Source organism: Neopsephotus bourkii, unplaced genomic scaffold (assembly GCF_033783945.1).
Source record: "Neopsephotus bourkii isolate Nb327-2 ecotype Australia unplaced genomic scaffold, CSIRO-AGI_Nbou_v1 NB_580, whole genome shotgun sequence".
In the NCBI taxonomy this organism is placed as follows: Eukaryota; Metazoa; Chordata; class Aves; order Psittaciformes; family Psittacidae; genus Neopsephotus; species Neopsephotus bourkii.
In genome coordinates, this window is record NW_026901081.1 from 1968054 (window position 1) to 1981607 (window position 13554).

The 13554-nt window shown below is 38.5% G+C and overlaps 1 protein-coding gene across 12 annotated transcripts in view; it reads left to right on the forward strand.

Moving 5' to 3' along the window:
* The window catches only part of EMSY (EMSY transcriptional repressor, BRCA2 interacting), a 42242-nt gene that overhangs the window by 14739 nt on the left and 13949 nt on the right, over positions 1-13554 (forward strand). For 10 of the 12 annotated variants that reach the window (XM_061351382.1, XM_061351389.1, XM_061351387.1 and 7 more), the window contains 6 exons: positions 2473-2749; positions 4880-5170; positions 7275-7424; positions 8889-9062; positions 11278-11414; positions 12857-13030. In XM_061351382.1, coding sequence (XP_061207366.1) covers positions 2473-2749; positions 4880-5170; positions 7275-7424; positions 8889-9062; positions 11278-11414; positions 12857-13030 — 1203 coding nt within the window. The remainder of the gene's footprint in view (positions 1-2472; positions 2750-4879; positions 5171-7274; positions 7425-8888; positions 9063-11277; positions 11415-12856; positions 13031-13554) is intronic. The other 2 variants (XM_061351390.1, XM_061351388.1) reach the window with 2 other exon arrangements.

Here is a 13554-nt window from a genome sequence, read left to right on the forward strand (position 1 = left end):
GGTTTTGCTTTGCATGGCATCATTTGACTCTGATCTGCAATGATAGGAAAGCCATCGCTTGTTTCATTAGGGAGCCATAGTAGCATTTGTATCTGAACTTGTCACACTGCCCTCTTTTGTTGGATTTAGATATGCCAAAATATGTAACTGGGGATCATTTTGGTAAGAGAGATCCCTTTTCAAAGTTTGAAATGAAATGCCAGACTTGTTACACTTAAATAGGAAGTGTACTCTTTTAAACAAGCTCTGGTAGAGATGGCTGAAGTTATTGGATGTGAATGAAATTCTTCATTCCTGCATGCCAGCTTTCTGAATTGCTTTGACATTTTAGTAGGTTGGAGGAAGATTATATTTAAGGACTAATAATGTCACAGCTCCAATTTGTGGATTCTCTTATTATAAAGTCCTGTCTGGGACACAGAAGGAATCAGGCTAGTGAAGCTTTTGGCAGTTAATGCCTTTGTTTCTTCAGGAGCAAGGTTTGATGCCTCTTAAAATAGAGCTGATAGGACTAATTTTAATATAGGTTAGGAATTATTTTTTACCACAATAAGAAAAAAAGAGCAATTTACTTTTGTTTTGGATTTTAAATCAAGCAGTCTTTCTGCTGTAAAATACATCATGCAGTTTTGGTACCCATGATGAGGTTACTTTGATTTCAACATACGTGAGAAAAATAGCATCTCAACAAATATGAGTGTGATTTGCACTTTAATCCTTCTAAGCTTTTACCTGAAAATTCTGGTTTTTGGATATGCTTCATACATGAAGATCACTAAACTTTGTTCTGCTCTGTTAATCTGGAGAGAAGAGACCCAAACCTGCTTAATCGCAGGCCAGCAATCATTGTTGAACTATAATTCTTTACGAGCTTTATTTCCTTGTGTGATTAAAGTACTATTAAGTGATGATCTTGGACTGATGGCTTTATCTCTGCTTTTGAATGAACAACAGCAGTTTTCAGGAGTTGTGGTTATGGCCAGATTCATCCTACAGGTCTGTACTTAGTGAAGATGCTGAACTTGTCCTGTTGCACTATGGATTATATAGGAAGTTTAATGTGAATAATCTATCTTTTTTAGCTGCAGGTTGTCCTTTAACTGTATTCCTAAATGAGTAGAATGGAGCTGGCCATAAAATTCAAACGCTTGGGAAGTATTTCCAGCGTTAACTAACTAAGGAACAGGATAAAACTCTAGAGGCACATTGAGCAGGGATCGTAAAAACCAAGCACTAGGGCAAAAGGAGATGCAGAGGCAGCCATTGGGGTGAAATTTGCTGCTTTTATTCCATCCATGTGGTTATCTTTATTTTATTTTATAAACTCTTAATCTGTTACTGCTTGATCTGTCACTTAAGTCTGTTTCTGATGCCATTGTCATGCTGTTTCTTTTCTGTATCAGGCAAGGTTTCATTATTCCTTGGGTAGTAGTATAAGCCTTTTGGTTTGAGCTGACCCAGGTTTTCTTTGCTCCTTCTGTACCTTTTTCTATCTGCTTTTGGTACATTAATAAGTTTTAATTTTCAAGGTTTTAATAAATGAAGTTACTTGGACAATTGCATAATTAAAACAACAATATTCTTGCATGGTAAAGTGAAAATATGTTGTATTTCTGTGCTGCGTGTTTCGGTTTTAACTGTGTGTAAGTTAAAGGAGGTATGTAGAAGCAGAATAAGAGGAATCTCTTTACATTAACAGTCCCCGTGTTCAACACATAAGAAATGTTAGCTTTCTAGGTCAGTTGTGTAAGAACAGACCTCTTCCAATGTTATAATGAATTCTGTATTTTCCTGTGTCAGATCAGATTAATGGTGGTATAATTGTAACTCGCACCAGGGGTAATGTTTATTCTCTTTAGAGAAGTGGCTTTCAGACAGATAAGAAAGGATTTCTTGTTATTGAGAGCACAAATTAAAGCAGAAATTGTTTCAAACCTAAATCATGTCTTTTGCACTGAAGAAATACTGTTTACAGCTTTGTGCATCAAAAATGTTTCCCATTACTGACTCGGCAACTGCTTGTTCGTTGCTGAAGAGAAAAAAGGAATCATCTATTCTGTCACTGCCATTTCTTGATGTATGTGCAAGGTTTGGGAGAATGGTGTTTCAAGCTTGTTGGAAATGCCTTTAGTTCCATTTAAAATGATTTTCAGGCTTCTTGGGCCAGTTTAATGAAGCCAGGCAGTTCATTCCTGTCTGTTTGCCTTCAGACATGAGATAATTCTGCTTTAATTAGGTAGTAATTGTTTTTCCCAAACCCAGACCTTTCTAATTTTAAGGAAATGTTTATCGCCATTTCTTCAAACTAATTGAGTGTTTTTGTTGCCAGCAAATGAGAATTATGAGTCTTAAACGGTCTTAATAAGCATGTATCCCTAAAACTAAATACTCAGACAGATGCATTACTGCAATTTTATGCTTTTAGATAAAAGCAAAGAACAAATGAATTTCTTGTTTTTTTTCTTCTTTCAGGTGATCATAGTAACCACCTCTCCAAGCTCAACTTTTGTACCCAACATCCTTTCAAAGTCCCACAACTATGCAGCAGTCACGAAACTTGTCCCAACGTCAGTCATTGCCTCAACTACTCAGAAGCAGCCAGTAGTCATAACTGCTTCTCAGTCCTCTCTGGTCAGTAGCAGCAGCACCAGCAGCAGCTGTTCCACTCCTTCCTGTACTGCAAATACTATTGCTGTGACTGCTGTAGTATCATCAACACCATCAGTGGTTATGTCAACAGTAGCACAAGGTATGGCAATAACATTATGCTTTTAAAAGATGCTCTTTCAGTGGTGAATTGGACTCTGTTTTGATAATAACATAGGGGAGATGCACTTGGTGTTTACATATGATGAGTAACGCACAGGAGATGTGAAAGAAATCATAGCTTTTGGTTTGAAAAGATTTCACTTGCAGCAGTAAAACACTATACCCTCAAAATGCCTGGCTTTTAAACTATTTCATGCATGGAATATGGATGTTCCCATTATTTAAAGATGGTTGTCTCTCTTAAAGCCTCATTTACAAAGGTATTCAAAGTTAACATCAAATAAATAGAACCTACGCTTGACATGCTCGGTCTTTAGAATATTTCTTGTGGTAATTAATCTCAATGACAATTCTGAAAGGTAAAGAGGTGTTTACACCTTTTATCTATGTATTTTATCAGCATGTCAGTTTTCATGTCCTTCAGTTTGAGACCTGGTTGGGCCTGGATTAAAACTCCTAGGTTTCTGATTTCCAGCTCCAAGTATGTGCTAGCATGACTGTTTCAGCTCCACAGCCAGTAGGTAACATTTGGAAGAAAAGCTCTGGATGAATGAAAGTGCCTTAGTGAGCAGCCCTTGACAAATAACTGTGCCTGCCAATGACAAGTGTCACATTGCAATTTTTCCTTGTCTGTATTTTCCATTCTTGTTTCATTCCACAAAATATTGGGCAACCAGATCAAAGCTGAGGAGCTATTTTGCCTTTCATATTGCTGCTGTTAATCAGATCTCGAAGATCATACTACCATAGAATGGTTTGGGTTGGAAAGGACCTGAAGATCATCAGGTTCCAACCGCCCTGCCATGGGCAGGGCTGACTCACCCTAGACCATGTTGCCCAAGGCTCTGTTCAACCTGGCCTTGAACACTACCAGGGATGGGGCATTTATCACTCTCTGGGCAATCTGTGCCAGAGCATCACCGCCCTCACAGTAAGGAACTTCTTCCTTATATTCAGCCTAAACTTCCCCTGTTTAAGTTTTGGCCTCTTGTCTTATCACTACAATCGCACACAAGTTAGTAACCTACAGAGCTTACAGCAGAATTCCATATCATTTGAACTGTGGATTTTTATTTTGGTTTGATCATGGAGAGATTTTACTTCTAAAATACAGTAGATGCAATATCTCTTGAACAGTTATTTGTTTTTCAAGATTATCAGTGTCCTTGCAGAAGGTGCTAGTGAAACGTTCTGTGACGTAAAATAGTCATCACTCCAAATGCGAAGGAAGTTCTATTCATGAATGAAAACAGCTGACCAAGAACATGGGGAAACCATCTGAGATAGTGCAGTGAGAAAAGGGTTATTTAGATTGCCAGAATTACTTTTTATTATGATTTCTATCATTGTCACTGCCATCTGTAAAGGTAGCAAAATATGAGAGATTTTCTTTGTATGTTCCAGTACAACTGGGACTTGGTTTAAAACTGCCTTTATAAGACATGGACTTTGTGTTTGCTGGTGCTTATGGATGTGCAGTTTAGAGTTATAGACGAAACCAAATTTTGCTGGAAATGCTGTGACAGCTACATAAAGAAATAACAAAAGTATTAAGTATTATTTATTTGGGAACTTCATCTTTCCATCTTACTGCAGACTTGTTTTAATCACTTTATTACTTGTAAGATCATCTAACCTATCAGCACAAAAATGTGTTCCATAGTTTTCTAAATTACAGAAAAGTACTTGATTCTTTTAAACCAACATTGTATTCATCAAGAGATACTCCCTTCTAGTGTTGATGGGTTTGATGTTTGACATCCTCATATCCCTCACTTTTTGTAGTCATGATTTTCACTGTAAATACTTGGGTTTCTTGAAACCTAAAATATCAGACTTTGAAAATGTTTGTGAATTAATTGCACTAGAAAAGGTGCAGGAAGTAAACTGGGATTATTGTCATTCCATTAGCTGCTATTCTGCTGCCACATTACAAATCTGTATAAAGCTCCATTGTCTCTGATTAGAGGACCTCTCCTGTGTGGGAGCTTTCTTCCCTAGTGTATCTATGCATTTTTCACTAGGAAAGGTAGTTGAAATGCAAAATGATTTTCAAAATTGTAGTATTTGTGTTGCACTGTCTGGTCTTAAACCATTTACTCTTTCACAGGTGTGTCTACGTCAGCAATTAAAGTTGCCTCTACCAGGCTACCTTCCCCAAAAGGTCTGGTTGGGAACCCAACACAGATCCTAGCACAGTTTCCCAAACAGCATCAGCAGGCCCCCAAACAGCAGTTGCAACAAATACAACAGGCACAGCAGCAACAACAACAACAACAACAGCAGCAGCAGCAGCAGCAGCAGCAACAACTGGTGCAGTCCTCTGCAGCTCAGCAGCAGCCACAGCAATCTCAGTTGCCACCTGGCATCAAGCCCACCATTCAGATCAAACAGGAATCAGGTAGTTGGAGTTAGTCTTGGGTCATATCACTGATTGCTGAGGTCTAACCACAGCTTCAGAGAGGGCAGAATTCTGTCCCAAAATGTGCATGGGGAGCTGTGATTACTTGGGTACATGATTTGGCATTGTACCTGAATATAAGTAGATAGTGACGGTTGTCTTAATGTTTTCAGCTAACATGAATTGAAGGATTTGGTTTGGTCCTTGTTTGGTACAGGTATTGCAGACCATGTTTTAGGAATAAATGTTTTATCTTTAGAGGTCAAAAGGTATGTAAATATCTCCACAACTAACACGATAGCAACCTGGAAGATGCCAGTTTTGTGAAGATCCAAGAGCTGTTCCACTATATCAACTGGAAAAATAAGTTAATCCATGTTTTAACTCCTCTTTTTTGGGGATCCAGAAATCAAAACCTGCTTTTGAGGTACTTTGTCAAAACACATACAATTAGATCTGAGACTGGAAGTTGGACTGGATTCTTTTTGTAGTATTGATTCATTCAGTTGACTTTGGGCAAGTCTTGTCATCTTTCTCTGCTGTAGGATACAGTTCTTATCTCCATAAGATGCAGTAAGAAGTACTTGCAAAGAATTGCTTGCAAAGTTACCTAATTCTAAAAGAAGTGCTATAAAAGTGCAAAGTATTTTTGTCCATATTTTGTATTGATGTTATTCATGTCAGTTGAATTATTACTTTATATTCATACTATTTAGATCAGAGAATTAAAACACACCACAGAATGAAATACAAACAGCCCTGCTCCTGTCCTTTGATAAACTTCCTTTTGGAATGGTCCTAGGACTGTTGCCCAAGGAAAAATATCTACTAATGAAGACAGATAAGAGACCTCCAGTGAGCCAACAGTAGTTGATCAATAGGAACTTCATTCCTTGCCTTCTACCATGGGTTTAGGTTCACTGTACTTTTTAAGTTTCTTCAGAAATACTGTCTGATACCTATTCTTTCTGGAAGGTGTGAATCAGTTTTCACAGAGGCTTTGCTTTTTATCCAGTTTTGTGTCTGGATGCCACAAAAGCTTCAATTTCTCTTTCCTAACTTCATTATTTAAGTTTGGAGCTTCCTTGCTCCATCTTGCTTTTATAGTCAATGTAGAAAGAAGAAAACATCTCAGGAGGATGTGTCACATCCTGAGCGGACAAAATTATTCACCTGGAAATGTTTGTGCACTAATGTAATGCCTATATTTAGATGGGATCAATTCAGGCCGAGTGTTTCATGGCACTTAACCAACACAATGCAATATGTTTTCCTTATCATGGAACAGAATGTAAGTTGCAAGTATCCTCAGATATACTGTTGACCAGATGGTGTGAATCTCCTTGTTTGCAAGTGAGAAGTGAATCTTGCAGAGGTCCCATTCCACACTGCACAAATGGAAAGAGAGGGAGCAGGATCCTTGCTGTATTAAAGGGTCCTCATCCTTTGTTCTTGCTGAATCTACTCGGAACTTGTTTCAGCCCAATTCCCATGTGGCTTCAAGACTCCAGATAGATCAAGAGGAGGGAGAGAGCAGTTTACTTAAAGCAGTCTTCCCTAGCCAGTGTCACAATTGCTTCCTTACACCCACTAATAATCTATGCAGAAAGCTTTAATTAGTTTAGCCAAAGGGATGAAATTGAGCTAGGCTTCTTAAGAAACATTAGAATTTAGACTAAATTGGTGAAGAATTATTCCACTTTTAGATGGTTCATTATATAGAAGCCAATTCAATATTGGTTGTAACCTGTTGTTTCCTAGGAAACATTCTATGTATTGAATTATGGATCAGAAAAGGTTAAAAATCATTACAGCAAATCATTAATGGAATGGAATCCTGTGCTTCAGTGGGAGTAGGTAGGAGTTGAAACAGGCACCTGAAAGATTGAAAGATAAAGATGATTTTTTATTTGCAAAACAAAAACCAAGCAAAAAAAGCCCCAACCCAAACAAAATAAGTATTTTTTTTTCAGCATCAAGAATACATGGGCTCAGAATAAAAGCCTTGTGAGGCTTCTTGCCCCCTCGGGCTTGGTCTGAGAAAGCATTTCAGAACGTAACTTTTCGTGCCTGTATTTTAACAGTGACCTTTCTCCTTTCCTAGGTGTTAAAATAATCACTCAGCAGGTGCAGCCCAGTAAAATCCTTCCCAAACCAGTTACAGCGACCTTGCCCAGCAGTAGCAATTCACCTATTATGGTGGTTAGCAGTAATGGGACTGTCATGACAACTAAACTGGTCACTACTCCCACTGGTAAGTTATGGCTCTGAGAAGGGAAGGGAGGGTTAACCCAGGCATGCAGGTCATCAGTCATGGTTTATTAGAGTAAATAAAAGATAAAGTTCTTCTCTGTTGTAAACAGGGAGCACAACAGCACATTCACAGTCCTGTTAGGATTTATTCTAGAGTAGGATTTTTGCACTGAGGGCTCTTTTATTCCTTTTAGGATACTTCTGAATTAGTACACAAAAACATGATCATTCCTTCCCCACTGGGTTTGTTTTAAAGGAAGTTTTCTTGTGACTTGCACTGATACTTTGCACTTCTGTAGCACTTCATGTAGTAGATGTACATTTTTTTAGGTACCTCAAGCAGACAGCATCATTGCTGCTTTACATAGATGGACTTTAACAGACAGGTGACTTGCTCATAGACTTGCAGTGACCTTATAAAAAGGCCAGTAAATAGAATTTGAAACTCCCAGTGTTTTTCATGTAGATCTAATTGTATTTGTGTTTTCTTACTGATTAAAAGTCAGAAATAATGCAGACTTGTATGAGGACAGCTTGAAAAGCGGCTTTATCCTAATTGCAGAAAACTACCTTCCTGATCTTTTAGCATGGGTTGGGAATAGCATTGTAACTCATGCTTTTCCATTTAAACTTTTGAAGTACTTCACAGAAACATTAAGTGTATGAAAAACACAGCAGCTCTGTAGTTCATTTCATTGGTAAAACCTGTATTGTGCTCCATTCCATTTGAGCAGGTGGCTTTCTTGTTGTAACAAACCGGTTTGCTCTGTGAACTTTAGCCATCAAGGTCTGTAGGGCACTACCTGCAGTAGTACAAGCAGAATGGAATTAGTCTTCTTGTAGTTGTTGACGTGTGTTATTCTGAGCAAGTTTTCTATATGAACCCATTTCTGTTTTCCTTTTCTGAGAAGAAGTAGGTCTGAAAAGCCAGCATTTATACCATGTCAGGAGGTTTCTTTTGTACTGCTAAAGGTTAAATCTATATAACTGCATTGTAACTAATAAGTTTCTTCTAGAGTGATATTTGACCAGTTCCTGGTGGTGTTCTTTATAATGAATTTGTCACATAGGAGAAGTGAGAGTATAGGTGTCTTTGAAAAGAGGGAGGGATCAGTTCTGGTAGTGTCATCAGATACCAAACTCTTGAGCATCTAAGTGAGCAAGTGGCAAACATACAGACAGAATCTAAACGCCTGCTGCAAACTGAAATCTTAGGCACAAGGACGTGAATTAAAATATGGCAGTCATGGAACATTTGGGAAAAAATAGGCTTAAAAAGTACTAAAACTGTAAAGACTAGTTATAAATTGCAGTGTGGGGTTTCTTTGAATAAAATCTGATGCTTTTTTGTCTCAGCTAATTTACTTTGCTGCAAGTTAACTTATTTTTCCACAAATACTAGTAGATCATGTTCTGTCATCATCATGTTCTAACAGTGATCTTCCTTGTCCTCTCTTCAAAACAGGAACTCAAGCAACATATACACGGCCAGCAGTTAGCCCCTCGATAGGGGCTCGGATGGCTGGAACTCCAGGGGCTGCTACTTATGTGAAAACTACAAGTGGCAGCATCATTACTGTAGTGCCAAAATCACTGGCTACGCTGGGAGGGAAGATTATCAGCAGTAATATTGTTTCTGGTAGGTCATACTTTGATATTAAGACTTACTTCAACAGTAACTTTAGACTTGCTCTGATTGTTCAGGGCTTTTCTGTGAGTTATTTGCTTAAATAATTATTAGGACCTTTATTGGAGAAGAAGTTAGTTCAGAAGACAAATAGCTGAGGATGAAGAAGATAATGGGTAGAAGTTACAGAGGTGGAGTGTTCTTAAAGATTGCAGTATTTTTTGTGTTTAAGAAGTAAACATCTAATGTGAGGGAAGCCTGGGAGGAAAAGGGAATTGTGGGGAAGAAGAGCTGTTATATTGCCTTGTGTTATTAGGCAGAAAGATCACAAAAGCATTCTTGCCCCAGTTTAAAGCATTTTATAATCTGGATCCTGCCCTTTTCTACTCCACTGCACATCCAAAGAGGCAGCATAAAAGTGACCTGTATATGTTAAATTCTGCTGTGCAGTCTTCACCTCACCTTGATCTTCTATCAGTGTCAGCCTGTCCTAACTTTAGTTTTAACTCCCAGCCTCATTCAGACACTGCTGCTTATCTTTGTTAGTCTGATGGCCAGCCTTGATGCTCTCTATGAATATAACCTCTAAACATAGGGTCTCTTTAGGACCAGGACTAAGCACACCTGCATCAGTCACAATTTCTCTGTATCTATCTTGAACATCAGCAAAGTTAAAGCAGACCTAATGCTGCATTTCCTATCAAGGTACACATATACAGCAAGATCTGCTGATCTGGTGGGTCTGTTCATCCTATCTAGTAGTACCTTTAAATTACTCAAAGATTCTGTTGTTGGCATTTAGCAAAGACGTGACAGCAGCCAGCTCCTGTCACTAGAAGGTGTCCAGTAAACCCACCCTGGGGTGTAGACTGGTAGAGGAACCTCAGCTTTTCAGGTGTTGATTTCTGTACAGTGATATTTAGGGCTGATGCAGTAGCTTCTTTGGGAACAAGTGACTTTTTTAGCCTGTTAAGGCTGTGATGAGTTACTAAGAAGATTTCTAGATCTAGTAGTGAGTTTAAACACAAATGCAAGTAGTATGGTCCTAACCAGTAGCTAATGCAGGGAAGCCCTTAATGCGTCCTGATAAGGATAATAATGATTGTTCTAATCCAATACCAGTTTTAAAAGGATGCCTTTTTGTTGTTGCTTTGTGGTTGGGTTCCGGGGGGGGGGGGGTGTTGGGTTTTTTTTATCTTTCTTTTGCTTTGGAGTTATATTTTTTGCTAAAGGAACAGTCTTTAGATACCTCTGAAGTCACTAGAATGAAGTAAATCATAATCTCATCTCAGCATGTCTTCCCTTTCCCAGAATTAGTAGCATTATTAATCTGAAATACATAGTGAAGTACCTACAGGCGTGACTAATGGCTAGGAGATAGGGAGGGGAGACATTGGGTTTGCAGCTCTGCTATAACTGAGTGGTACTTTCTTCAAGGAGGAAGTGGAAGGTGTGGATGAAAAGCTGTTTGAATAGATGCTGAAATGGCAGTTTGATAACACCAATGACTTACATATCAGTGTAGGAACCCTTATAGGAGGGCTGACCAAATTGCCTGTCACTTCAGGTAAATAGAAACCTGATACAGGGAATGGAACTAATAAAATACTGGGAGAGGCACAGAAAGAGCCAACACAGCTCTTCAAAACCAAATCCCCACACTTCTAAATTCAACTTTTAAGAATTGATTGTAAACCAATAGCATATTTTTCTTCTTTTTCCTTCTTTCAATCCACTACTTATCACTTGTATTACAGCAGTTCAGTGCCAGAAAGAGCTGGTATCTCTCTTGACTGCAAGATACATTCTTGGTACGTAGATTCTTCTACAGAGGTTATCTGTAGAAGAATATTTGTCTGTGCAAATAGGACCTTGAGTTGAATATAAGTGGTGTCCTTATCCCCCCCCCTAACTCTAGCCTTTGAGAAGTTAGACATGTTAGTTTGCTCTATAATTTGTGAGAAGGGGCTGACTGTCGTTATGTAGGATGAATTACTCTGTCCTGGGTATGCCTTTTTTTACTGTAGGTGAAAGACTTGTAGAGTGGGTGTCTCAGCTTTATATATTGAGTTCGGTGACATAAATTCCCTTTTCAGATGATGCCCTTTTTTTGTTGTGCTGTCAGATTTAAATACAATGATTCCTATATAACTCATCAACCCCTACAGTGGAAGGAAATGTATATGTGATAAATTCAGTGTTGGTTTTTATCCCTTGAAAACTTTAGGAACTACAACCAAAATCACTACAATTCCAATGACATCCAAACCCAATGTGATTGTTGTGCAAAAGACTACTGGCAAAGGAACTACAATTCAAGGGCTTCCAGGCAAAAATGTTGTCACAACGCTGTTGAATGCTGGGGTAAGTTAAGAGTTTCAAGTCTCAGAATGATAGCTACGTGACAGGCTGTGTGGTGGCTGCTGCATTCATTCTGCTAAAGTCCTTATTAAAAGCAAACTGTGCATGAGCTCCTTACCAGATACAGCATGCCTTGATGTCAGGGATGTTTGGAAAGCAAGTATGTTTTGCAGGATCTGAAAGATGCTTAAAGCAAACTGGAAATGTTCCTAAAGGAAAACAACTTTCTCAAGTTTGCCCTTTTTCCGTGGTTAAAAGGTTTTGTAATGCTGAAAGGATTAAGTGGAAGAAAATCACTAGACTCTTACCCTGTTTATGCTCTAGTGAGAACCATGGTCCTCTGTGTTATAAACTTGCATCTCCAATCATTTATATTTGGGGCGTAAAGAGCAGGAATAAACTGTCCCTTCACAGTAAAGGTACCACCCTTCAGTTTATGTGGTGTTTAACACTGTACCTGAGTATTATGTACTGTTAAATGGTATTTTTGATAACCTGGTGTATACTAAGAACAAAATCAAGTTTCCAGCTTCAACTGGGTTTATCTATGTTAGTAAGTAAAGATGATGAACATGCTTTATGCGCCTAGATAGAACTGTGAGGCTTAAATCATGCAATTTTTTAGTCTGCTTGTAGCAGAGCTGAATAGAGAGGGTTCTTTTAAACCTTTTGGGATTCTTTTAGAAGATTTTAAACTTCCCTGTGTACAAAACTTGGAGCTGTGTTTTCACACAAGTGGAAACCTTGTGACGTTACACAGTAAGAACCGCCACAATGTGCTGGTATTGCTGACACAAGTGTGGTTCTTGGCATTTCCAGCTACCTGGTGGGAATTTGTAGGGATAGTGGGAGAACTGGCAACTAATGTTGTTCCTCATCTGGTTTGTTACTGTGCAGAGCTAAAACCAAGCATGCTCAATGTCTTTGCTGCTCTTAAGCTATCAGGAGTCTACACATATGTCAGCACTATTCTAAAGCCAAATGTTTCCTGCGAAATGGCTGTAAATCTTTATCTTTTAAATGAACTTTTTAGCTGGAAAATGAAGTCCATGACAATAAGATAAAGACCTATATTTAACTTCTTTTCAGAATCTCAACTGTAGATGTCTTAACAAAGTTAGTGTTAATAGAAATAAGAGGTTTATTTGACAAGGATTTGAGGGAAGTTCCAACTTACGTGAATTCTTTGAAGCAACTTCAAAACACTTCTCAGTGTCTTTTAGTTACTACTTTTTGTTCACCCCTTCAGAGCTCTCAAAAGGTAAAGTAATGGAAAAGGGGATTTTGGTAGCTTTTTCCATTCAAAGCTGTAAGGTTATATATATATAGGCAGCAGCAGGTTGATGTCATGGTACACACACTCACCTATAACTGTATTTCTTAGAGCAGTGGGTCTCTCTGAAGAATTTAACTAAGTTAACCTGTAAACTTTGACTTCTCTACAGGGGGAAAAAACTATTCAGGCAGTGCCAGCAGGAGCAAAACCTGCTATCATCACTGCCACAAGACCCATCACAAAAATGATTGTTACACAGCCAAAAGGAATAGGGTCCACGGTCCAGCCAGCCACCAAAATCATCCCAACTAAAATTGTTTATGGTCAGCAAGGGAAAACGCAGGTACAGTGAGGACCCATTTCTGTCTTGAAATATATCCCTAAAATTTAATGGGAAGTAAATATTTTTTCAATGTGTTGCCACATAATGTTACAGGATTAATATATGTCTATGGGGAATGAGATTTAGGGGTGTAATGAAGTGGCCTTGATACTTGAGAATAGTGTTTGCATTTGTTAGTTTTTTCTGGAGGCCTAGAACAAGCCAGAAGGAGTCACTAAGACTTTTACATAGCTGAAACTGTCAGGTCATGGCTCTGGGTGCCTGTTTAAGACTTACAGCTAATGGCTAGATGGTGAGAAATAAAGACACAGAGTCTGGACATAGATCATCCATCAAAGCTGAGGTTTTATTGAAGTTATTTTCTATGTAATGTATGTTCAGGTTTACCCTGCAACCCTGTGTAGTTGCTGGGGCTGTATATAGGGAATCTATCTTATTTCTGGATGCTTTCAGTTTCAGCTTGTTCTCTGGTTGCACTTAGTATTTAAAAGAACTAAACTTTTATCAGTTATAATACTTTGCGT